This window comes from Stigmatopora nigra, chromosome 10 (assembly GCF_051989575.1).
Source record: "Stigmatopora nigra isolate UIUO_SnigA chromosome 10, RoL_Snig_1.1, whole genome shotgun sequence".
Taxonomy (NCBI): domain Eukaryota; kingdom Metazoa; phylum Chordata; class Actinopteri; order Syngnathiformes; family Syngnathidae; genus Stigmatopora; species Stigmatopora nigra.
The window spans coordinates 4,200,935-4,226,693 of NC_135517.1; the positions used below are offsets into that span (position 1 = coordinate 4,200,935).

At 40.2% G+C, this 25,759-nt stretch overlaps 2 protein-coding genes across 3 annotated transcripts in view; both read left to right on the forward strand.

Annotated features, from left to right (window-relative positions):
* Nucleotides 1-4,296: 4,296 nt before the first annotated feature.
* capzb (capping actin protein of muscle Z-line subunit beta) lies at nucleotides 4,297-11,228 on the forward strand. 2 transcript variants are annotated; one of them, XM_077726926.1, is made up of 9 exons: nucleotides 4,297-4,555; nucleotides 7,153-7,242; nucleotides 7,760-7,881; nucleotides 8,039-8,152; nucleotides 8,402-8,543; nucleotides 8,660-8,776; nucleotides 8,850-8,915; nucleotides 9,022-9,098; nucleotides 9,264-9,372. In XM_077726926.1, the coding sequence occupies exons 1-9, from the start codon at nucleotides 4,553-4,555 to the stop codon at nucleotides 9,355-9,357; spliced, it is 825 nt and encodes a 274-aa protein (XP_077583052.1). In that variant the 5' UTR covers nucleotides 4,297-4,552; the 3' UTR covers nucleotides 9,358-9,372. The 2 variants fall into 2 exon arrangements, with proteins under 2 accessions (XP_077583052.1, XP_077583053.1); XM_077726927.1 differs by lacking the exon at nucleotides 9,264-9,372 and adding an exon at nucleotides 10,255-11,228 and having other exon boundaries at nucleotides 4,303-4,555.
* Nucleotides 11,229-12,377: 1,149 nt separating this feature from the next.
* celsr2 (cadherin, EGF LAG seven-pass G-type receptor 2) overlaps nucleotides 12,378-25,759 on the forward strand; it is a 46,802-nt gene continuing 33,420 nt past the window's right edge. The window contains exon 1 of the mRNA XM_077726565.1: nucleotides 12,378-16,205. Coding sequence (XP_077582691.1) covers nucleotides 12,668-16,205 — 3,538 coding nt within the window. The 5' untranslated portion in view covers nucleotides 12,378-12,667. The remainder of the gene's footprint in view (nucleotides 16,206-25,759) is intronic.

A 25,759-nucleotide genomic window follows, 5' to 3' on the forward strand; every position in this document is an offset into this window, starting at 1 on the left:
TTTGTTTCGGACTGGAGAGGAACTTGAAGAGGAATGCGCGGTCCACACCGCACCCAGTGGCAGGCCAGCCAGCACAGAAACATATAAAAAGAGCCATTTGGGCCCCTCTTGAGTCTTAATTGGATTCAGAGAGCTATGCAGCATGACCGATGTTCTTGAACCAGAACCCTTTGACTGTTTTCGATTACAAAGCTTTAGAAAAGTCAAACAAGAAAAGCTCATCTTCATTATCAGTCCAAATCGACATTAAACCATATGCATCTTTTTTTTCATACAAATATTTGGTTCTACTTAGAACTGCCATGTTTAGTAGGACCTTGCTTTACTCTCCTGCCAAGTACTGATTATCGTAGCAATACTCTTTGGAAAATATGAGAACGAATCAACATGTCCCTTTGAATCAGCTTGTCTTTGTCTGGCTATAATGAAAAGATTTGTGCGGTAACAAAAAATATACAACTTGAAAATCCACGCCGGGTTCACAGTGCCCTATTGTTAGACATTTGTTTATCCTATCAAAATTACAACAGTAAGATATCCTTTTTCAACGGCATGGGGGAATTTGGGTTTTTTGTCGATATTCGAGACGACCACCCAAAAAAATATATCCTTAGACGGCATATTTTTTTCTGGTTATTTCACATTTGTTAAAACAGTATGTTGGCAAATGTCATATACCGTATTTTCACGACTATAAGGCGCACCGCATTGTAAGGCGCACCCTCAATGAATGACATTTTTTCCATATATAAGGCGCACTGTATTATAAGGCGCACTGTATTATAAGGCACACTGTCTATTTTGGAGAAAATTTAAGACTTTTAAGTGCAAAGTCGTGAAAATACGGTAATTGCTATTGACTTCCAGGTATGAAGCACTCACTACACAGTCACCTCTAGAGCCAGCCATTGTTGATGTTTTGGATTTTTTTGTATACAATCTTGCAGTGGGGGAGGAGCTATATGATGGAAGATTTTGTAAACTAAGATGGCATCTGCATATTTAACAGTATTGTTTCAGTTCAGGTGTTTGTGTTTTTTTAATATCCTACAGTGGTGGTTTTTGGTTTTCTGTTTTTTCCATATATAAGGCGCACTGGATTATAAGGCGCACTGTCTATTTTGGAGAAAATGTAAGACTTTTAAGTGCGCCTTATAGTCGTGAAAATACAGTACATTTAAAGCAATAGCGTTAGCAGAACATATGCTATTGACTTGCTAAGGCCATGAGAGAGGAGGCACTTTTACACAGCTGGCAGTTTGCTAGAGTGAGCTCAAAGAATGCAGATGTTTTTCTCCCGGCAAGAAGCAAATTTTATTGTGCCGCCGGTGGCGTCATGCAGAGTCAAGTGGATCGTTTGCCAGTCTAAGTATTTCACCATTTTTTTCTGAGTACATGGCGCTTGTATGACCAGCTACGTCTCGTCGCTCGTGCCGGTGGCGATACGTGGAACTAGTTGCCGTCATTTATGAGTATGGCTGTTAAACAACAGGAGATTTGACCTGGAGTCCTTTCAGAGGCTAGAAAAGAGTTTATACAAGCGTAGCTCATCCAGGAAAAATGGATGATTCATTGTTTCAATATATACAGCGTTAGAGATAAAGGCGTATACTCCCTTTAAAAATCTTTTTAATCCATTGCTTGGAACAATTTTCACAATTTTAATGATGAAATATGATCGCAATAAATTGACATACACTATATTATTCATAAATTATATTGGTATGAAGTCATTGGAGCACCGCAAAATCATTTAAATAGTTTGAAGTCAATGGTTTCCAGAAATGTATGGTTTCCCAAATTATATAGTTGTACCATCATGAAATAAATATTTTGTTTTGGTTCATGAACCACAATATTAGCTAAAAAAATAAAACATTCTTAGTGTAATTTCACTAAATATTTTTTTTTATTCAATTAAGGACAAATCTGTTAAATTCATCAGTAATTATACTTTTATATAATTATAAAGCAATACAAGGAAGAAATGTATACATTGGACATCAATTAATTTCACATCCCTGGTATTACTTGCAAGAGATAATTAAGGACAATTATTTTTCATTTGGCTTATCACATTAATACGGGCTGATATTTGTGTCATCGGAAAGGGGAAAAAAGCATAAAACATATCACTGTATCAGTCTTTCAGATGTACTAATCCTGTTTTTATCAAATCCAACTTGCATAGAGAACCTCAACATCTTCATTTCCGCCACCTCCAGCTCTGTTTCCTGTCGTCTTTTCATTGGCACTGTGTTTAATCAATACATCATGGCTGACCTCACCAGAGTCTTGTAAACTTTGCCCTTCATAGTGGAAAGTTTATAAGATAGTGGTGAGGCTGAGACTCTTAAACACATGACACCTTTGACCCGTTCCTGTCAGCTGGAAACCTTTTCTTTGCATCCTTTCCAACTAGACAAGATTGAACAGGACTGTTGACTTCAACTTTTTAAAGTTCTTCATTTTTCAAGATATTCTGTCTAACTTCTTATTTTATCTTTATTCCCTTCCATTCCAATGAATGATATCCAATTTCCTGCTTTTTAAATGCAGATCATAATATCATCTGCATACGTCTGTACCGGAGGTGGCCGAACACGTGGCTCTCGAGCCGCATACGCCTCCCGGCTCTTTGCCATAGCAAGCTCCAGATGAGATGATGTGTTAACTCTGGTTTAGTTCCATTTGATGTTTATACTGAAGGTGGACACTTAGTACCTTGAAATGAACACATTGTTGCTTTTTAAGGGGAAAAGTGTTATGGTAAATAATCTGGTTTTAATTGTGTGTTTTTGTGTGTCATTGGGCAGGTCACTATGTGGAATGGCTTTTTGACTCTCGCATTTTAAAAATGTTGTTCTTTATGTCTAACTTGTTCGCCATCCCTAATCTAAATCGATATGGATTCCATTTTAATTCTAACTACATTTAATAGCCTATTTATTACCACTAAAAACAGACTGTATTCTCACTTGTATCCTATTTAGGCCTTAATTTGGTTAATATTTTTATTTATCATACTTCATGGGTACAAGTTGTGACTTTCACAATTTAAAAAATAAAACCAAACCGGATAACTTACAAATAAAAGAGTAATCAACTTGAAAATGACCGCCTTAGCCGAGGCTAATACAAGGAGACAGATGCTATTTATTGACTGTAGTGGACAGCCATATGATTCTTGTTAAACGGACTGTTGTTGTTGGTCTGCCGTGGCCTCGAATAAGTGAATGAGGTAAACTAGGGAATTAATTGTATCCAGTGTCATCCAAGATTAGTTGCACAGTACTCATCTGTGAGAATACTTGAGTGAGGCAAGAAAGTACCATCTGGAGGAAGACCCTTATTTGAGTGCTTGGACCTGAGGCAAAGATCACATCTGAACTCAATCTACAGTGCAAGGTTGGAAAATAAATGTGCATTTTAAATTAAACGTACGATAAAAACAAGGGAGAATTTTCCAATCAGTCTTGTATGTAAGGCTGTGTAATAGTAATTAGCCTCCTCATATTTTTGGTTGTCAAAGACTACAATGGTAAATTTTGGCTTTTACTTATGATGTGGACATCATTTTTCTCAGAAACGTCATCATGTAAAAAGATAATTCTTGGTTTTTATACTTGTTGGGTGCCAATTAGCCTAAATATCTAAGAGAAAATTAAAACAAATGTAAATTTCATGGCAAAACAGTCTGGTAAGATTTTTTTTGAATTAAGTAGTGAAATGAACAATGTCATTCAGACTTATAGGTTGAATATTTTATTGGAATCATAGATGTCATACATGCAAACATACGATCCTCTCTAGGAAAAGGATATTATGCGGATAACACAATGACTTGACTTGAATTTGAAAGAAAACCCTATTTAAATCAGAAGTGACAACTTTTGATCGATAAAAAACACCGTTAAGGCAAAATATTGACTGTAAAAAGAAAAAAAACTATTCTAAAAAGTGTTTATTAGTAAAACATTCCTGAAAACATAAAAATGTGTCAACCAACCCTGCTGTCCCCTGCACTGTCTTCTAAACTATAGCGTGCACAGGGTGTAAAAACACAACAAAAGAAAACAAACAAGCAAAAAAAACATATTCCATTCATATCCAAGGCCTCTCGACTGTGAAAGACCGTCAAAAAGCGATGCGATAAACAAGAAATCGTTTCGCCTATTGCACTATGTGAATGTACAGTAACATTACATCTCCCCAAGTGCGCCACTCCTCTCTTGCCATACTTGGCAATGCCTTTCTTGCTCCGTCGCTATTGGCTGTGGCGGTGAAGGCCCCGAGTGACCCGGACATGCAAGTGAGGCCCGTTTTTCCGACTGTAGCCTCTCCTTCCTGTAAGACCGGTTGAGGAAGTGAATTTCGCTGACAGGGCTGGGCTCACTGAGGGAGAGGCGAACATAACATCTTCCACTGGGGGAAAGAAAAAACAACAACAACAAGAAGCGATTGGAGCGCTTTGACAAACCCATCAAAGGCTAGAAGGCGTACAGTCACCGGTGAATTCGTGCCCCCCTGCCCATTTGAGACCGCCGCAGACATGGTAAGGGTCGCGCGGTTCGAGCTGTGGCGACACTCGGTTTGATGGGGGCTAGCGGCTAACCAACGGCTAAGATGCTAAGCTAATGTTAGCATAAGGTGTTAGCTTGCTAGTAACCCGAGCGGAACAGCTGGAATTTCTCCAAAGAGTTGTCGTTAAGTTACGGCCGCCTTACTTCACACTTAATATTACCTTCCGTGCATCGTCAACTAAGTCGACTTAATTTTAGAGTCAAGCGAGCGCCAGCTTTCTTCGTCAAGTTAGCTGTTAGCTGAGCGCTTGCCCCGTAGGCGTAAAGTTAGCACAGGATGTTTTGGATTTGACACAAGTTCGTGAAGTGGTTTGGAAAGCAGTCCCGATATAACACACGCTCAAAATCTAGTTCTGTTACTCGTGTCCCACCCGCGTACAGCCACGTTAAAATAGTCTAATGTGGTGCCCGTTTCTATAATAAGACTGACTGCGCCCCCTGATCCGGGCTACCATGACAAGCTGTCAGTCTCAATTGATCACTTTCGGCTAGTTGCATTTGTTTATTCCCTTTACTTCAATCTTTTTCAGCAACGAACTTTTTCTCAATCCCTTTTCATTTTCTGTACACGTGTATTGATTATATTTCAAGCATTGAAGACAATAATAATAATAATAGCCTTAGAATTTTCAAATAGGGTGACAGCATCATATCCTTTAGAATTTGACTATTTCGCAGACAAAAAATGGTTTATTAACAATCAACTACCTGCTGTTGAGATTCCAGTCTGCCTTTAGTTTTCTACCGATGATCCTTTGAGCCAGGCATTAACACTGGTGGTTTCACACTATTTAGAGCTGCTGACAGTTTTGGCGTCACCCATTGCAAACATGAATGTGGGATCTATATTTTATAAGACAATATTATACAACTAGATGGAGTCAATTTACAAACAAGGGATTTGAAATAATAAAATGTTGCAGTGTCAGTCGTGAAAATGAACATTTCCGTGTGGCCTAAATTGTCTTCTTCCCAAATAGTACAAGCAGCTGTCCCTTCTCCCCAGTCGCCCACTCTCCCTGGCCTCACCTCATCCATCCTGCTGGCTCAGCTCCCCCCCTCTGACCCTAGAGTTGTTGCTCAGAGCTCGTGTTTACTCGAAGACGGGAGCACTGCTAAACACAACGTCAAAAGGGGCGCAGGTGTCTGATGGTCCAGCCCGTTGTAGCCGCTGAGAGCGATTTTTAAACCACCATGACCTTGTTACAGTTAAAATTTAAGGAAAATGTTTACTTCAAACTAGGCCTCTCCCACTGACATCTTAGACCAGTGATCAGATGCATGAGTATACCTTTGTTCACAGTATAGTTTTTTTCTGAATATTACAATATATTACTTTTTGGCAGGTAATTTCCTATGTTACATTTGACCACCTGGGAAAGACAGATTTAAGATTCAGAAATGTAGGATACTAGTTTCAATGCTCAGTTTAAATTGAACAGAAAGGGTTAGGTCAGCATGGAAGTTGCACTACTTCAAAGATGACATCATATGCTTCTTTAAGTTTGCACTGCTGAGCTCAACCTCTTTAAGATAGGAGGAAGGTATATGCAACTAGTTTTTATAAGTGGTCGACTGCTTGCCACTTGTTTTGTTCTGATTTGAGATTTTAATGACTTATGGTCAGTGACCTGAATTTTGGCAAATTCCCCACAAGAAGGCTGGTGCTTGTATTGGACCCTTGATCTCAGAACTATGAAATAAATGTGCTAACCACTCTTTTTTTAATGTCACTGTAATTCGTACAGTGAAATTATACCTGGATGCCATTCTGCTTGACAAACTTGTGACTTGATCCAACTTGGCATGACAAAACCTGTGACTCTCTTTGACTCGACATAAACTTTATGACTGAACATCACTTGCCCAGGAAAGATTTGGGACCTGTTTGAGACCTGGACCAAATGACATGTAACTCAGATCAGATAACCTCTTGCAATTGAGTCAAATGGCCTCTTCAAACTTTCTCCAATATTAACTTTTCTTCCACATTCCCCAGTTTTTCATGTTGTGGCTGCCCCCCCCCCCCCCCCCCCCCACCGCATATTTAAGTGAGAAAACCCCTCAGGGAAAGGCATTGCTGTGTACACTTCTGCTCTCAGTTTAGTCTCAATAGATCCTTTTAAATATTATGCTAGATCACGTTATGATGTCCCCTGATTCTTTTAAAGCAATTCATTCGACAATGCAGGCACTTTATAAAAATAACAACCCTGACTGTGTGAACCATTTCAAAGGGAAAAACTTGTATTAGAACATTTTTTTAGGGGTGTGTATTGCCTCAACTTGAAGACTCAACTCACAAATACATGTTATCATCTGACATATTCTCATGTTACAAGATGTGAGTGCAGTTCATGCCGAGCTGGAAAGGTTCTAAGTGCAAACTAACAGGGCAAGTGTATACAAAAAGCTTCATCACGGAAATCAGGTTTCCACTTACAGTAGCTGGTCTTTAACATAATTCTGCACTGCCATTAAAAAAAAAACTATAAGAGCTCTCTTATTCAATCAAGTAGAATCTTATTTGGACATCCAAGTCTAACTGAGATAATTGTGTGTATTTCAGAGTGACCAGCAGTTGGACTGTGCCCTGGATCTCATGAGGCGTCTGCCGCCTCAACAGATTGAAAAGAACCTCAGTGACCTCATTGACCTGGTGAGTTACAGATCGTTCTAATCGTGTTATCATTTTCTCCCCAATGTGTAGCCATCTTGGCTCAAAATTTCACTACACAGTACTGTAATGGTAATACTTTACCTTCTTCTTTTTACACACCGTCAATTTTCTTTTCTTGCTTAGCCTCCTGCCAGGTGTGTTCGTGCATGTTAGCGTGGTCTTTAGGAATGTGGGTTCCTTTTAAGGGAAACAGGCCTCCTTTGTGTTTGTGCAATAATGCAGTGGACATAGGAGGTCCATGTCAGTCTGTGAGAAGTCATTTGTATCACCTTATCTCCATGATATAATGTTTCCTACTGTTATTTTATTCCTCCTCTGCTTATTATGGGCCTCTCCACTCTTATTGAACCACTTCTTTACCTTAAAAGGAGGCATTCTTTTATGTTGTCGATAATCTTGTCGCAAGAATCCTGAGTTTTCGCTTGATTTTTTTAATTTGTCCAATGGGACTTTTGTGTATTTTTTAGTGTATTTAAATTTGTGTATTTTTATCCAGGTGCCCGGTTTGTGTGAGGACCTTCTCTCCTCAGTGGACCAGCCCCTGAAGATTGCCCGGGACAAGGTTTTGGGAAAAGACTATCTTCTTTGTGATTACAATAGGGATGGTGACTCCTACAGGTAGGGAGAATAACTGCAACATGTTCATTGATGAATAGTAAACAGTGTGAACTAAATGTCCGCAAATTAAACAATGTTGACTGAAATAAACACTTTATAGTACTTTACACATCATGTACACTTCACATTTGACATGATGTACTTTCTGGTATTTTAGATCTCCGTGGAGTAATAAATACGACCCTCCCATCGAAGACGGTGCTATGCCATCAAGTCGCTTGAGGAAACTGGAGGTTGAAGCCAATAACGCCTTTGACCAGTACAGAGACCTGTGAGTTCCAAAAAAAAGCACACATGCATGCAGACTGTGAGATTACATGCAAACAACACATATTAGTAGATTACCAAATAGGACCCTCAAATTGGAATTAATAAAAAGCTATATTTAAGTAAGCTGAAACCTCATTGCTACACTTGTATATGTATGTCTGTATGTTGACAAAAGTGTATGTTGTTGAACATTTTATTCCATGGAATTGTGCATGCACAGTGTTCTGATGCAGTATTTTTTTGTCTGCAGGTACTTTGAGGGTGGTGTTTCATCAGTGTACCTCTGGGATTTGGAACACGGCTTTGCTGGGGTTATTCTCATCAAAAAAGCTGGAGATGGATCTAAAAAGATTAAAGGGTGCTGGGACTCTATCCATGTGGTAGAGGTGCAGGTAAGCCATTTATAAATTTTCCATGGAAGAAAAAACAAACAAAAACAGGAGATGTCATCAAAAATGTGTCTTTACACAAGTAATATACAGTTATTCTCTTTTTTTTCGCGATTTAGGAGAAGTCCAGCGGCCGCAATGCTCACTACAAACTCACCTCTACTGTTATGTTGTGGCTTCAAACGACCAAGCTCGACTCTGGCACCATGAATCTGGGCGGCAGCCTAACAAGACAAGTATGACTTAAAGCCCTCAGCGTTATTGACGTGACCTGCCGAGCCAGATGATAATTTTGTTTCCTTTCCGCAGACGGAAAAAGACGATACAGTTGGAGAGTCTTCACCCCACATCGCCAACATTGGCCGCCTTGTTGAAGTCAGTACAGTTTCATGCAGGCTGATTTGCAACCATTTTAAAAAACTCAGCTTGGACTGACTAATCAATTCTTTTGCTGTTTCTTTTCTTGATGTCTTTGTTGCAGGAGATGGAGAACAAGATTCGCTCCACATTGAATGACATCTACTTTGGGAAAACCAAGGACATTGTCAACGGACTTAGGTAAGAATCAAAAAGATGTGTATGAGAATGTCTTAACTTGTATTTATTCCATTAGTCGTCCTCAACTATTGAGTCTGGGTACTTTCCAAAACTCTGCTTTTCCATCCTCATCTTTTGAGCAAACTATAAACAACTTCTTCCCACTCCACTTCTTCTCTGCTCCAGATCTGTTGAGTCTTTGCCTGATAACCAAAAATATCGACAGCTCCAAAGGGAGCTGTCGCAGGTGCTCACCCAGCGTCAGATCTTCATTGACTAGGGTCGGAGGTACATCCTAGCATGGGCACTGTGCACGTGTGTGTGGAAAATTGTTAAAAAGCTTCTTTACTTATATCTTTTTCCCTTTTAAACTTGTCCTCTTCAGCTGCTTAGACATTATGAGGTTTAATGTGCCAACCTGGGAGTTTGGTATACTCCAATTGTGGATGTTTATTATGAAAATGCAGTGACATCATTTCATTTACATGCTGCCTATTGTACATAGTTATCTGTCTGTATTTACTAGAGGAAGCCTAAAAACTGAAGAGGAGGGAAGATAGATAGATCATTACTGACACTTAGATCTACTTTTCCTTTCATTTTACTCACTTGGGGCTGTCGAGAAGGCAAAAATGCCAGTAAGACAAAAACTCATTAGCTGCCATTGATGGCATTAGAATGAGAATGGAACCTCTATCACTGTCAATGTCAGACAATTTAGAAAAGTGATTGTCAAACTTTCCTAATTTGGTTTGTGTGTTTATGTTCTTCTAAAATTAACTGCATTGAATTTGTCCCTTTATAATCAAAGTCACCATAAACCGCACAGACATTTTCGAATTGTTGAAAACTGATGTGAAATTAACTTTGTTAACCAGAATGCATACATTTAAAATACACTTACTAACTCCTCGTTGGAGTGATTGACTAACAATACTAGTACCATTTACCAATAAATTGTCAACCACTGACAATCATTTAAAAAAGATACAATGCGGTTGAATGAGGTCCAGATGACATAATTGCCAAGAATGTTTCTCAATAATGTGAATGGGTTTTTTCTTGCACAGAAGGAAAATAGAATGGTGGAACTTACTAACATGTCCTTCCACAGACTTTTTTTTTAACTTGGTTTCACCCACACTGATTTTATCCCTACATTGTGTCACCCTCACAGGAGTGTTTCATCTCTGGCTGACAAGTCAAAGCAGGAGGCTCTCCAAAACGAACTGTTCAAGGCACTCAAACTGAAAAACCAAAGCTAGAGATGCTACTGTTCTGTCCATTTCTCTCCGCCATCTCTTCTCGTTTCTTTCCGTCTCTCCTTCACCGCCTCCTCTGTGCTGCACTCTTGTTTATTTGTGGGAAAAAAAGACAAATTCAAAAAAAAAAAGAGAAAAAAAGGAGAAAACCCCATATCTTTTCTCCTCCCCCTTTATTCCGGTCACTTTTTTGTTTTGTTTTGATGTATCTCTAAATGTTCTGAAGCCATTCACTCACACTCCCTTCCATGTTATGAAACTAATGATAGCATTATGACGGTTAATAATAATAATAATCTTGCGGTGTGAGGGTCAGAATAGTACTAAAAGCCCACCCTTATCCCCCTTCTCAGCGTTATTATCTGGCAGTCGGAACTGATCTTTATTTCCTCTCAGTTGAGGAGACAGACATGCACAGGCTCATTGTGTATATCTCATTTTTTTTCCTTGTATTTTCCCCCCCTAGATTTATTGGTCAATTGATAATTGTCGTTTTTGGTCTTCCTTCACACGGCTTTTGCCTCACGTGGGAAGATTTTTACTCGTCATCTGTCGGCATGCATGTGAGCCCATGCGCGATCGAGGAAATGCAGTCAGTGGAAATACTTTCCCCCAAACGTAATAACAACCCCACCCCCTCCCACCTTGCCACAATATGAATAACATGACTGTTTAACCCCCCCTTTACAGTATCTTTAACTTCTCTCTGCTCACCTTCCATGTTTTTTTTTTTTTTTTGAGGGGGGTCACAGTTTTTGTGTCAGTGGAAACCTTTGACCGTTTCCATTTTGGAGGGGAAACTTTGTATTTTGTTTTTGTTTTAATTTTGTAAAGCTTATGATTCATATTGTATTAGAGCCTCCAGCAACAATAAAACGTAAAAAAAGCAGTTTTGTTGTTTGACTTGTTTTTGTCCTCTTTTTTTTCTATCAAGGTTCTGCTTGGAGAGATTTAATTCAGTCTTCAGTAGGATGCCATTTATATTCTGTTGGAGGCTCCGAGAAAAGGTAAACAAAAGGCTGAGGCTTATCTGTGAAAGCTCTTAAATGACTGATCTGATGATTCAAAGACTCGAGGTTATATTGAGGTTATTGTTGGATCAAAACTAACCATTCTTCTATTAATTCAGTCATATTGGTGTTATTTGTGAGTTCAGAGTTCATGAAAATATTAAGTTATTGTGTCGGTGCCTGCCACTTTGTGCCTGTACCAGCGCTGCTTGACCGTTAGAGGGCAGTGATGTACTGTATTGAATTGACTTGAATTGTTTTCATCAGAGAATAAGAAGACGGCTAGAATCTAGTTTGATTAAGGTACTGTGGAATGTTTTTTTTATATCTCTGAGTCTTGGGGTAGAATGTTCTTGTCAAACTAGTTCAATATATCAGACATGGTAACAAATCTTGTGATATTTATGCTCTAATAGAAATCGAAATGTAAATCCTGGACTAAATTAACATCCAGTTTATTATAAGCAACAAGGAAAATTAACTTTAGACTGCAAATACAATTTTGATGAAAACCTTTTGTTAAAACAACCAATTGATAAAGTTTACCTTGTTTTTTTCCCAACTTACTTTTAATATTCCTATGGTAGGTTGCATTGTAACTAATCAGTCAAGAGTCAAACACAGGAATTTCATCTATTAATGAGTAAACCTCACTTCATGTGTATTTTTTGTAAGGACCACACAACTTTGTCACTCATTAATTCTATCACAGCTTGTGAGAGATCTCTAGTTGGGCTCCATCCACATTAGAGTTGTCCAAACAAACTCTATTAAAAAAAGACACTGAGTAAAACAAATGACCTTAACTGACCAGAATCACTATTCACTTTCCAATGTTCCCGTTTAATAAATGAAGCCACGGTAGGAAGTCTTCATTTATCTCTTTTTGGCAAGGTTTTATGGACCGCTTCACAGAACCGCATGACATTAGAATACACACGCACGGACTTACACGCACACGCACGCGCACGCACGCGGGTTCATGATAATGAGAAGCGCAGCCCTGGTGCGTCGAATGAGCCATTTCAACCATTCATGCAGAGTTGCGCAGGCGATCAAGATGTTTTAGCAAGATCCACGCTTTATTTCAACGCCTTTACCGGAGAGTTTTACCCTTTTTTTTACCTGTAGCCCCAACATTGCGATCGACCAAGAGGGATTTAAAAACAAGCGCCCGGAGTAAGAGAAGTACGCCCGCCGGGAGACAGACAGGCAGGCATGGCTCCCCCGCAACAAAAGAAAAGTCAATGGTGGAAAGTTTAACCTTCTCTACATTTTGATCTTCCCTGCAAAACAATCGGACGCGCTTGGAGAAGCGATGAAGTTCTATCAATTGGATTATTTGCTGTTTTTCTGCTGGTGGAAGCTGATTCTGTTGGCGTCCGGGTACGTGGTGCACCTAGGCGAGGACGCCCGGGTGAGGACGGTCGTAGCCGGCGTGGAGCAGCGGCACTCACGGTGCGCTCTGGATCAGGTGCTTGCCCCCCAAAACACCGAGCGCTTCTTAGACACAGACCCTGCTACGGGAACTGTATTTCTTTCCGACTTGTTAAACTGCGCATCACTGCGTTCTAATCCCTTTACGTTGTATATTGTCTCGGACTGTGTGGACTCGGTGGGGACCGGCTACCGGCATCTCATTACCAGCCGCTATGATGTCCATGTCCATGGGAGTAACTGCCCTAAGAAACCCCCAAGGAAAGCAGCATGGGATATGGAGGTGCTAAGTTTGTTCATCAAGCCTGGACAGTGTCACCAAGCAGGTTTTGCGTTGTTTCCAGTCAGGGGGCTGCTACCCGGAGAGGCCACTCGGTGCCGGGTGACCAGTCGAGGTCACTTGTACTTCTCTGATGGGGATTTGTTTTTGTCTGAGACCTTGTGCTGGAGCCAGGATACGCTCATGGAGTTGGATCTGGTCTGTGATGTTATGGTAGGCCATGGCGCCACTCGTGTGGATCCCATCTTTATCCGATGGCGAGTAGGACAGGGTCCATTTCTTCAGAACCGTATCAGAAAACTACTGGAAAAGGCAACTCGTTCCAATCTTGGAATTGTGGGTAGGAGGAGGAGAAGTATCAATAATAGTCCTCAGTTTCAGCCGCCAATGTACCAAGTGTCGGTGGCGGAAAATAAGCCAGCTGGGACATCCGTGGTTGTCTTAAAAGCAATGGACGTGGACGAGGGCGAAGGGGGCCGGCTGGAGTATTTTATCGAGGCTCTTTTCGATAGCCGCTCCAATAACCTTTTTGCCGTTGACCCGGCTAGTGGCGCCGTGTCCACGGTAGAAGTTCTGGACCGCGAGACGAAAGAAACCCACGTGTTTCGGGTGACCGCAGTAGACCACGGAATTCCACGACGTACGGCTATGGCGACCTTAACTATCACAGTCGGCGATACCAATGACCACGATCCCGTTTTTGAGCAACAGGACTATAAGGAAAGCATCAGGGAGAATCTAGAGATTGGCTACGAGGTATTAACCGTCAGGGCCACTGACGGCGACGCACCTATTAACGGAAACATTCTTTATCAAATTCTTAATAGTAACGGATCAAATGATGTCTTTGAGATCGATGCTAGATCTGGTGTTATTCGAACCAAAGGTCTTATAGACAGAGAGGCAGTGGATGCGTATATGTTGTTAGTCCGGGCAAATGACCAAGGACGGGACCCTGGACCCCGTAGCGCCACAGCTACCGTTTACATCGTGGTAGAAGACGACAATGACAATGCTCCACAATTTAGCGAAAAGCGCTACGTTGTCCAAGTGCCTGAGGATTTAGCGCCGAACACTGAGATCATGCAGGTGACCGCTACAGATCAAGACAGAGGGAGCAACGCTATGGTCCACTTCAGCATCATGAGTGGCAACTCCCGAGGACAGTTTTATATCGATGCCCAAACTGGTCAAATGGACTTGGTGAGTCATTTAGATTACGAAGCCAGCAAAGAATACACTTTAAGAATCCGAGCTCAAGATGGAGGCCGTCCACCTCTTTCCAATATCAGCGGTCTGGTCACAGTGCAGGTGTTGGATGTTAATGACAACGCCCCCATTTTTGTTAGCACTCCATTTCAGGCCACTGTTTTGGAGAATGTGCCAATAGGCTATTCAATCATCCACATCCAAGCCGTGGATGCAGACTCCGGCGACAACTCAAGGCTGGACTATCGGCTCACTGAAACCATGCCCGACTTCCCCTTCGCCATCAACAACAGCACAGGATGGATCATAGTGGCGGCTGAATTGGACAGGGAGAGTGTGGATTTCTACAACTTTGGAGTAGAGGCCCGAGATCATGGCTACCCACCAATGTCCTCTTCTGCCAGTATTAGCATGACCATTCTTGATGTTAATGACAACAACCCAGAGTTCACCCAAAAAGGATACTTCATGCGACTGAATGAAGACGCCGCCGTGGGAACTAGCGTGGTGACGGTATCCGCCGTGGATCAGGATATCAACAGTGTGGTGACATACCAGATATCCAATGGAAACACTCGTAACAGGTTCGCCATTACTAGTCAAAGTGGAGGTGGGCTAATCACACTGGCATTGCCTTTAGACTATAAACTAGAACGGCAGTATGTACTGACTGTGACTGCAAGTGATGGTACACTCTTTGACACGGCTAAAGTTTTTGTGAATGTTACCGATGCTAACACACATCGGCCTGTATTTCAGAGTTCCCATTACACGGTCAATATCAATGAGGACAAGCCAATGGGGACATTGGTCGTTCTAATAAGTGCCACGGATGAAGATACGGGAGAAAACGCCCGCATCACGTATTTCATGGACGACAGCATCCCTCAGTTTGATATCGATCCCGACACAGGGGCCGTCACTACATTAATGGAGCTGGATTACGAAGACCAGGTTTCCTACACGTTAGCCATCACCGCCCGTGACAATGGTATCCCGCAAAAGTCTGACACCACTTACCTAGAGATCCTAGTGAACGACGTAAACGACAACTCGCCACGTTTCCTTAGAGACAACTACCTGGGTTCTGTGATGGAGGACGTACCCGTCTTCACCAGCGTGGTCCAAGTGTCGGCCATTGATCGAGACTCTGGCCTCAATGGTCGTGTCTTCTACACTTTCCAAGGTGGCGAGGACGGCGAAGGAGACTTCATAATCGAATCTACATCCGGCATTGTTCGTACACTTCGTAGATTAGATCGAGAAAATGTGCCGGTTTACAGTTTACAAGCCTTTGCGGTGGATAAAGGTATTCCAGCATTGAAAACGCCAATCAACGTACAAGTGACGATTCTTGACGTGAATGACAACCCTCCTGTCTTTGAAAAAGACGAGTTTGACATCATGGTGGACGAAAACACCCCAATGGGCCTGGTAGTTGCACTTATTTCAGCAACAGACCCAGATGAAGGAAGTAATGCGCAGATTATGTATCAAATAGTGGAAGGTAACATGCCAGAGATGTTTCAGTTGGATATCTTCTCTGGAGAACTGACATCCCTAATAGACCTGGACTATGAAATGAGGTCGGAGTACATTATCGTGGTTCAGGCAACCTCGGCACCCCTGGTCAGCCGCGCTACCGTACACGTCAAACTCGTGGACAAGAATGACAATGTTCCGGTGCTTCAGAACTTCAAGATTATCTTCAACAACTACGTGACGGACAAATCCAGCAGTTTTCCTGCCGGAGTGATCGGTCGCATCCCCGCCCACGACCCGGATGTGTCAGACCGGCTTCACTACCGCTTTGACGTGGGAAATGAGTTGAACCTTGTCCTGCTGAACCAAACGACAGGGGACATCCAGCTAAGCCAGGCTCTGGATAACAACCGTCCCCTGGAGGCCTCGATGCGGATCTCAGTCTCAGGTAAGATAATGACTTGTGTTTCTACTCTATTTCCTACTTGCACTTCACCTGATAAAGGAAGTGAGCAGCGGCTTTAATCTGATTCGATTCCCTGTGCTTATACATTTTCAATGCATTAAAAATATTCATGAGGCAGTATTAATATTCTATGGAGGATAGGTTGAAAAAGATGATATTCTAGCATTCAAATTGAGTCTTGGATAGTATGATAATAGTTTATTGTGGGGCAGATTCTGTAATTACTTGGATCTTCATTAAGAATCTGGTGTATTTATACCAGGGTGATTTGTAACTGTCTATTGTGGAGATTTAAAAAGCTGCCAGACTGAGCTTGTCTATATCCTATGGGATCCACTCCAGTGAGTAGACTGATCCCGAGCCATAATTGTCTATTACAGCCCCCCCCTCTTTCCCGAATACAAAGAAAAGCGTAATTCAATTATGGTCTCTTTCAAGAATTGGTTTGAAGTGGCAGCTGATACTTTATGTCCTTTTAAAGAACTGTTTTATTGTCGTATACTGGCATATTCGACTTGTACTCCATCGATAGAGAGCGTAAAAGCAACTGTATTCTTAAAGGACATGTTAATGACTGCATGCTGTTGTATATCTTTGATTAGTTCTTGATATTAGCCTCTTTTTGGCAAGCTAGTACAATTATGAGAGTTTTCCCAGTCTGAGAATGTGTGAGAGGGTATGAAATACACCCACACATCCTCTGGTTCCGCTTACTGTATGTGCCGCAGTGTGCATTGCTGTAAATCTGCTTTTTCTTTGACCTTGACAGACAGTATGAAAACCCACATCACCGCGGGGAACTCAATTAAGAGATTGGACATGAAGGTTGAATATGAATGCACATATGGATTAAAGATGATGGGAATCTTGGGGATTTGTTTTATGCTGGCTAAGTGGCTTGGTGATTGACAGTATACTATCACTTTTTCTTACAGGGTCAAATTCACATTAAAGGACATGATACGTACAGAGTATGTCAATTGGGAAAATCTATTGGAATTTTTTTTTTAAACGATTATCCTCAAGGGTCTAAGGGGGTGCTGGAGCATATCCCAGCTAATCACAGGGTATTTAGATTGTTCAACCAGCATACTCTGTATGTTTTTGGGATGTGGGAAGAAGCTGGAGTACCCAGAGAAAACCCACGTAAGCACAGAGAGAAAATGTAAATTCCACCTTGTTAGGACTGACCTGGGATTGAACCCTCGACCTCACAGCTGTGATGCCAATGTGTAAAACACTCGGCCGCCGTGCCGCAGTATTTGTAATCTGATTATTTTAATATTGTTATCACAGGTACTTAATGGTTGACATCTCTATATACATATTTTTATTTTATGATTTTGTTCTGGTGTTTTATGTCATATTAAATAGTCCATTTCCACTAGCCACAATTCCCACACCAACTAAATACAGTATCTTTGTGTGTCTTATCAATATAATGGATTGAAGTCGTTTTCTGTCTCTCGGGAAGAATAACGAGTACTTGATTTGACAACTGGTTCTAAAAGTCATAGCAGTCTATGGTCAGGGGGCAACAGCTGCTATCCCACCACTGACCAATTAAATTCCGTGTCTCCCCCGTTGGTCCCACACCTGCTGGAGTATGTATGTGTCAGCACTCCTGCAGAGGGCGTGGCTACAGAAATTGTAGATGTATAAAGAGGCTTGATTAACGGTCCTGCAAATAAAGAATCAGAAGAAGTGAAAGTCTTTCCTAATGTTGCAGGATGAGATGATGTGGAAGCGCTATGAGCTCCTTCTATAGATGTTGCTGACCCCAATTTTCAAAGACTTTCCTCTCAAGGGACCTCCCAAGTCTGGCCTATTATCTTCTTCTTTCATGCTTCTGTTTAAGAGGCCCCTTATGATCGACGATTTGTGTTGGGGGCTTTTGTTTGGAGTTGGTCTGTGATTAACAGTGTCTCTGCACATCCAGCAGTGAAATGGTTTCAATGAAGCTGCACTTGGCTAATAAGCCTTTAAAGTCATCTTTAGAGTCGACATTAGCTTCTCAACAAGTATTTTTTGGGGGTTATTTTTTGCCCTTTTGAATGCTTTCAATGTCTAAAAGGTTTGTAATTTCTTCACTTTCACCTAATGTTAAAAGCTTCCCTGTGGTGAAGGATTCAAATTTAAATAAGCTGCTCCATTTGCAGTCTCATCTAAATAAAATGCCCCGGGTGAAGAGGATATACTGTTTTTTTTTAAAGTCAAACCTAGCTTTTTTTTTCTTTCTTTCTCAAGCTAGGATTCACTTATAAAAATTAAATCTTACCGTCTTCAAACCCATTTTAAAGACACACACTTACATCATCAATAATGTCAATTACATCACTTTAAAGACTTTAACACATTAATAAATGATCAAAAACAAAACCTCATAAGGAAGTGACCTATATTCATAAATACTTAAGCCTTTTTGTGAGAATTGAAAACAATGGATGGGGGAAGTGTTACTTGGACTGGTAATAATTCATTTCCCCCCCAAAAATGTAGATTTCTTCTTCTATCAATCTGCTTTTCATGCTTTAAAAGCTTCCAAAAAATGGCAACACACAGAACAAAATAAGACAAAAAATAGCTGTCGTAAAATTGGCTTTTATGCTGTAAAAACAGCATAAATTAATGATTAGGGTATAATGAAGCAAGCCTATTCCACTGTTGATTGACAGGTACTTGGCCCCATGCAGATGGCAAGACATTTCCCAGTTGATTTTGGGTGAAAGGCAGTTAGTTTACACCCTTGATTGGTCGCCAATTAGCCGTAGGGAACACAGAAAGACAAACGATCACAATCATACACACCAATGGGAATCGATGCCGCGGCTTTTTGCAGTTAAGTCAGGCAAGTGAACCACTAAGCCATCAAGTGGCTATTTCCAATACCATATTTCTTAAATGGTATTTTTTTAAAAGATTTTTAGGCCTTGCCATTTTTGGGCACACAATCTATTGGAATACTACAACAATTAAAAAAAACACAGATATTAAATTTTTTGGAAGCTAAAAAAATGTCTTTTAAAGCAGGATATTTCATGTTTCTTCTGTATAACTAGTAAAAAAAAATTTGTGCTTGATTATTTTTTCATTCAAACTGAAAATAACCAATTCCAAGGAATATAAAATCTGTAAAATTAATTGAATGAGTTAGCTTGAGATATGTTTTATGGATGGGAAATTGAATAGGTCGTCACCATCTGATATGTGAATTAATCTGGATGATTATTTTGAATATGATTTAAAAAGAAAAATTCTGCTCTCGGCTTCTTGTCATGTACACGATTCAAATTGTCTCTCCGTCTATTTTCTGGGACGTGTCAGATGAGTGTTGACCCCGGGTCTGATCAACCGTTCCCAGGCGTGCGTGCGCTTGCATTAATAGGTGTTTGTATCCGACACCATATTTGGTTCTCTATTGTCCTATCATTGCATACTTAAGCCTTGCTAATTTCCTCTGCAAGTTATTGGGTGTTGTGTCAGTCATTTGTCTTCCTATTGTTTTGCACATGTGGGCCTGCCTGCTCATGACCTGATTTGTCTAACCCCTTTGTTTCAAATAATTTATACATTAGCTTTAATATTCAACAAGGACAATGTGTCTTTTGTCTTAATCCTAGCGCCCAAAAATGGCATTTGTTGCAAATGTCACTACAGGGATTTTGTCTAACGTGCCCCAACATGTAATGAAGGCAGTTTTATTCAACTCCCGTCCCGTTGAGAAGATACTTCACTCCCACGTTGGATGAGACTTTTATTTTGGTCAGTGGCTGACGAGAGAGGAGCACTTTTGAGTTTCAAGTGTCCAATTGAAGTGGGTATAGATGTGCCAAGGTCATAGGCTGCTTTTTTTGTTGGTTAGGTACACCTGCAAAATCCAATGATAGTGTAAATTCTGCCTTGGCCAAGGATGAATTCTTTATAATACTTTGTTTTAGACGCTTATGCAGTTCTTTGCTTCTTATTATATTTGTATGTACAGTAATCCCTCGAATATCATGGTTAATTTAGACTGGACATGACGGCGATAATTGAAAAATCCTAAAGTAGAGTCCCCCGTTACAGAAAAAAAATAATAGCAGAAAAAAATAGAGAAGTAGTAAAGTCGCGATAATTGAGGAATTACTGTAATTGTAATTTTTAAATCATTTTTTCTGTGTTTTTAGTTCAAAAATCATTTTGTAAAATCTAAAAATATATAAAAAAAGGTAAAATAAACATTGAAGTAATCAGAAAATCTGAAAAAAAGACAACGTGATGGTGGTGCCCATTAAATTTTACTAGAAAACAACATTTTATTAACATATATGCCTCACCGGAATACAGAATAAGATGCAGGTGCCCATATCAAACTTTGGGGAATTTACACCATACGACATACATATGCTCATTAGTCTGTAAAAATCCATGACTAAAATGGACCTGGACTTGCAGATTAGAAAGCAGGAGGGGAAATAATTGCCCAAAGTCGAAAAATGACAGTAAAATGATGTCATTTATTTCACTGTGACAGCTTTCCACGTCCACAAAACTTAAATATGTTTTCACCTGAGAATCCACTATTGGTGATATTTGATATACCAATATGTCCCCACCAGATTCTGTCCAGTGTTTTGTTTAGCAAAGACTGCCAGACTTTAAATATTAAGATTCTCTTTTAATTGTCTTGTAGCAACTAAACATGGTTGTCCTTGTGTAAGACAATGTTGCGTGTCTTGAATTTCAATGGAAGGCGCTCTGCCTGGCATTAGTGTCGCTTCATTATAATCCATCCAAACTTTGAAGCGTTTTGGTGACACTGGAACTTTCTCATGGTTGCTCCTTTCAAGCTGATTTGAATTACTATATTTTATTATGTTTTTTTTGCTTGGGTGTGTCAATGCTAGAAGCTGAAATACTGTCATATCTCAGCACAATCATATAATCATCTCAAGCAAGCAGTAGAAGTGAAAAATCAATTTGTTTTCACCTGATGGTGTCAGAACTTGGTGTGTGTGTGTGTATGTGTGTTTATTATTCATATTTTTGTTCTTTTGACATCAGGCTAGAATGAACAAAGACGCCTGTGAAGCTATTGTTGGTAGTGTATTTTTTTTTGTAGTATCCCTGTATGCCATCACTTGCACTCAGACCTGTTCTGAATGTTTATAGCTGATGGTATAAACATATACTATTGTTGTAATGTGTTATTTAATATGATATATTTTACCATAAATTGTCAGCTTGGTTGACTTTTTACCTCTAATGCACTGGTGTCAAAGTGACGGCCCGAGGGCCAAATCTGGCCCCCCTGCATTATTGATGATCATCCATAATTCTTGAATCGTGACTCCACAAATCTCTCTTTTTACGCCTTCAAGCTATTCTTTATCTATAGTTTTTTTTTTTACCAGTGCTTTATGTTAATTGTAATCCAAGATGGCCCTAAAAAAGATCCTCCTACATTTCAGTCACCTGACTCTAACCACTTTACTCCATTTTGTCTTCCCTCTCAGCCATTCTTTCCCATGTCTTCCCCTATCTTAGACAGGTCTCGGCCCTCCAACCCCAAATCTTCACTCTCATCATTTCAAACACCCCCCTCCCCTCCTTCTTTCCCATCTTTTTGACTGTTGTACACCCCCCCCCCCCCCCCTGCCGACCCTTAGCTCCCCCCTCCCTAGCTTGTGAAAGGAAGAATGCCTAAGAGAAATGCTTTGTTAAGCACCCCGTTGTCATGGTGAATCCAGCAATGCCTGAGAAATTCCTGGTGGGTGGGGATGAGGGGTAAGGTCCCCTTTTGTGGAGCCAAGATGTGGGGGGAGGGGTGGCACATAAAGTTCTAAAGAGTAACTGTCCCCATCTCCCTCTTTGGCAGTGAAGCATGTCAGGTTTTCTTTGGAGCCGCAACCACGGGACACGTTGACCCGTCCCGCCGCCAGCAGACGTTTTTATGGGGCGTGCGGCGAGATGGCCGACACCTGACCCCCGATATAAACTATCTCTAGTGATGTTTTTGTTTTACAGTTAAAGCCTTACATGTGGCAGACTTTAGAGGTTTTAAAGCACCTAAAGACCCCTTGTTGGTAAAACTGCCACTGTTTTTTGATGCCTTTGGATTAATGGTGGTGGTGTTAGGGTCCCGTCGGAAAGGGGGTGGCATTATTTGGGTGATATGCATTGTTGGAAATTTATGGGTTGACTTTTTTAATGTTAGGGTTATTCTATATTGTTCATATTCTCGTTTGTCTTTGAATGCACTTTTTTAATGTTTTGTTAGTGCATAGCTTATTGCAGTGTGCAGTTTAATGGTGACAGGACTCACTTTATGAATCCATGATTGCAGACTCTAGTGGGGTCTTCAAACAGGTCCTCAAGTTCCGTTATGTGTCTGGGTTTTTGTTCCTGTTGATCCGGCGCAGCCTGTTTAGGAAATGAAGTTTTTTCTAAGGGAAAAATCCACTGATTACACTTGTAAGAAACTATATTAGTGAAAATTTGTCATTTTGTTTGGGTTGCAATGAAATCCTGCACCCATTGCGGTCCTTTGTAGAATAGTTTGTAGAATCTAAGAAGTCGCACTCTAATAGAGTAGGCAACAATTTGACAACATTTGCAAAATGTCTAACTAAGTAGCTACATCTCAAATTAAAACAGGACATTTCCAAAAACACAACCTTTATAACACAGGTGTCAAAGTGGCGGCCCGGGGGCCAAATCTGGCCCGCCCCGTCATTTTGTGCGGCCCGAGAAAGTAAATCATGAGTGCCGACTTTCTGTTTTAGGATCAAATTTAAATAAAGTATAACTTTATATTAAATTTCCTGATTTTCCCCCTTTAAAATCAATATTTTTTTAATCATTTTTTTCAGGTTTTAGTTCAAAAATCATTTTGTAAAATTTAAAAATTTACTTAAAACAAAAGCTAAAGTAAACATTGTTATAGATCTATAAATGAATATTCAGGGCCTTTTAATCCAGTTCTTTTACTCTTGTACATTCTTAGCTGCTAACTGCAACTCCTAAAAAATTCAGTTCTCTCCTGAATTTTAACCATATGATATCTTTCTCGTCTCGGCATGTCGAAGTCGGGCAGTACAGCAAGCGAACACTTCCAACAAGCCGAACATGACAGCATCTGATTATTTAACGGACTGTTACTTTCACGCTCCATTGCTCCCATTTAGCATGGAACCAGATTGAGATTTCACAGTGACCTGGTTTCATCTGCCGCGTCTGAACCGCGTGTAAACTGTCAACGTTAAACTGGTAGACGTGAGGTGTGACTGCGAGCTGCTGCCGTCATCTCGGACGTGCTGTAAATTTGAACAGTCTCACCGGGGTCTCGTATTGATAGTGACAGGAGGTCGTCACAGTAGTCAAACAGATGGACCCTCCTGTGAGCCTCTATACTGGTGTGATTGGGATTTCACAGTTTGCTGCTGATGTGTAAGTGGATGCAGGTTGCAGGTTTTTTGCTTGAAATAATTCAGGCAAATCTATTTTTTATTTATTTATTATAATTATCAGGATTTGAGGTTGTTTTTCGGCAGGAAGAGTGCCTGCAGAGGGGGCAGGGTTTGAATGAAAAGACATGAAAAACCTGCCCTCCACCCATTTTTATAACCCCCAAACCCCTCCCCGAGCACTCTTCATATAACTTTCAGCCCAATTCTTTCAAGCTACCCAACAACATTTTATTGCGAATGCCGTTGACTCGGTTCTCCTGACTGATCTGATAACCTGATCAGTCAGTGTGTTTTAAATTCTGTCATACTATTGGATACACCACATTCATATATGGATGACAAAACATAGCTGTTTTGCATATGTTCTGCTAAAGGTAACTTTAAAGTGTACATTTTCTTCCATCCATCACTCCCATTAGAAATTCTCAACCCACAGGCTGCATAATATGTTATGTCAGTTTTTTTTCTCAAATTTGTGTGCATTGGGATCATTTGAAAGTGGTGCTTTTAGATTTAAAATAAACTGCATTGTTAACTTGTATGCAATAACCCCCTAAATTACTTTTTGCAAACCGTGAAAGTTAATCCATTTCTTGACTTCCATGCTAAAATTCAAATTAAGATTATAGATGAATAGAGAATATTTATCTTTTTGTGTCTTTTAAAAAAAACAAATATTCAATATTTACAGTATTTTATTTCTTATTTTTAACCATTTTTTAAATCTAAAGAAATGGAAGAAATACAATTTTTTCCTGTTTTCCCCTTATTTTGAATGTAAATAAAAATATTTCTTAAAATATATTTTCTAAAAACAAAATCTAACAATAATAATAATTAGTATTAGGTTTCATTGGGTGGCTTTTTTTGGGCGGCTATTCAGAAAATGTCACATATAGCTGAAGTCAAAGCATTCCCTGCTCACAAAGCCCTGCAAAATGACTTAAAATATATCATATGCTTGCTAAGACATTAGTTGGCAATGTCACTTTGACAGGTCCACATAAATGTGACATGAAATAGGCCTTGGATGAATAATGTGACTCTTGTGGATGCATTAGCAGTGTAGTAAAGACACACACCTCTAAGGAGAAGCTCTACTTAACTGCTGTCTTCCAACCATTATTGTTTTGACCCTGACACCCTAACTGAGAACCTTACAAGCATGTGCTATATTCTTACAGTATAACAGTTCTTAGAATGGCTCATTGTCTCCTTAAACGCCTGCTTTTAAAGTGTTGTGTGTGCTTTTTCTCAAACCCATTATCTTTATATATATATTTTTTTTTAAAGTAAGCATTATAGCAGTATAAAAAATGCATTAGACACCCCATTTTCAGTTCTGTACACAGCTTGCAGAGTGGCATACAACTCTGGCATCTTGCTAATCATCCACTCTTTCGATCTTTAACCTACATCCACCCTCATTAGTGGCGGTTAAGGGCAGAAATGTTCTCCTTAGCATTGTTATTAATTGAACATCCGTTTGCCGGCTGCTGCCACTGAAGAGGTGAGGATTAGTCGGCCTATGGGCTCTCTCTCTCTCTGGTTTGCAGTCAGGGGCTGGAATAATTAATTTAATTGGAATATAATCAGTCAAGGCTGATATGATGATAAAATTGGTCCGTTTTTCCCAAGTGTGATTTGCATAATTTAGACACGTTGGCGGGTTTTTTGTGCTTTTTCTGAGCGTTCTGAAACACAACTTTGTTTTTTTGGTACATTTTTGATGAGCATTGACCCTGCCTGATCTGTTCAGATGTAGAATTTCTTTTGACTCATTAGATTTTTCAGGGAAGTAGTGCTGTTGGATTTATTTCATTCATTACCCATCCGTTTAAGGGTCCTGAGGGGTGCTGGACCCTATTTCAGTACCTAATGTGGAGTTTTTAAATGGTTATTATTAATTTTACATGCTATATATGTGTGTTTATGTGTAACATACCCGCGCCGCCTACCACAAAGACAAAAACGCGCTCAATTTTTATGACTGATGAATTCATGGAGATTGAATGGCATTTTAAGGCATACTTTAGTTACTGCCAATCAAAGCGGCTCATCTCATTCCCTTTAAATTTGGCACTCTGA

Excerpts from the sequence above, each read along its gene's own strand:
- capzb (XM_077726926.1), top strand. Across the intron at positions 7,882-8,038 it reads AGGGATGGTGACTCCTACAG|ATCTCCGTGGAGTAATAAAT; the intron begins GTAGGGAGAATA and ends CTGGTATTTTAG. Across the intron at positions 8,544-8,659 it reads TCCATGTGGTAGAGGTGCAG|GAGAAGTCCAGCGGCCGCAA; the intron begins GTAAGCCATTTA and ends TTCGCGATTTAG.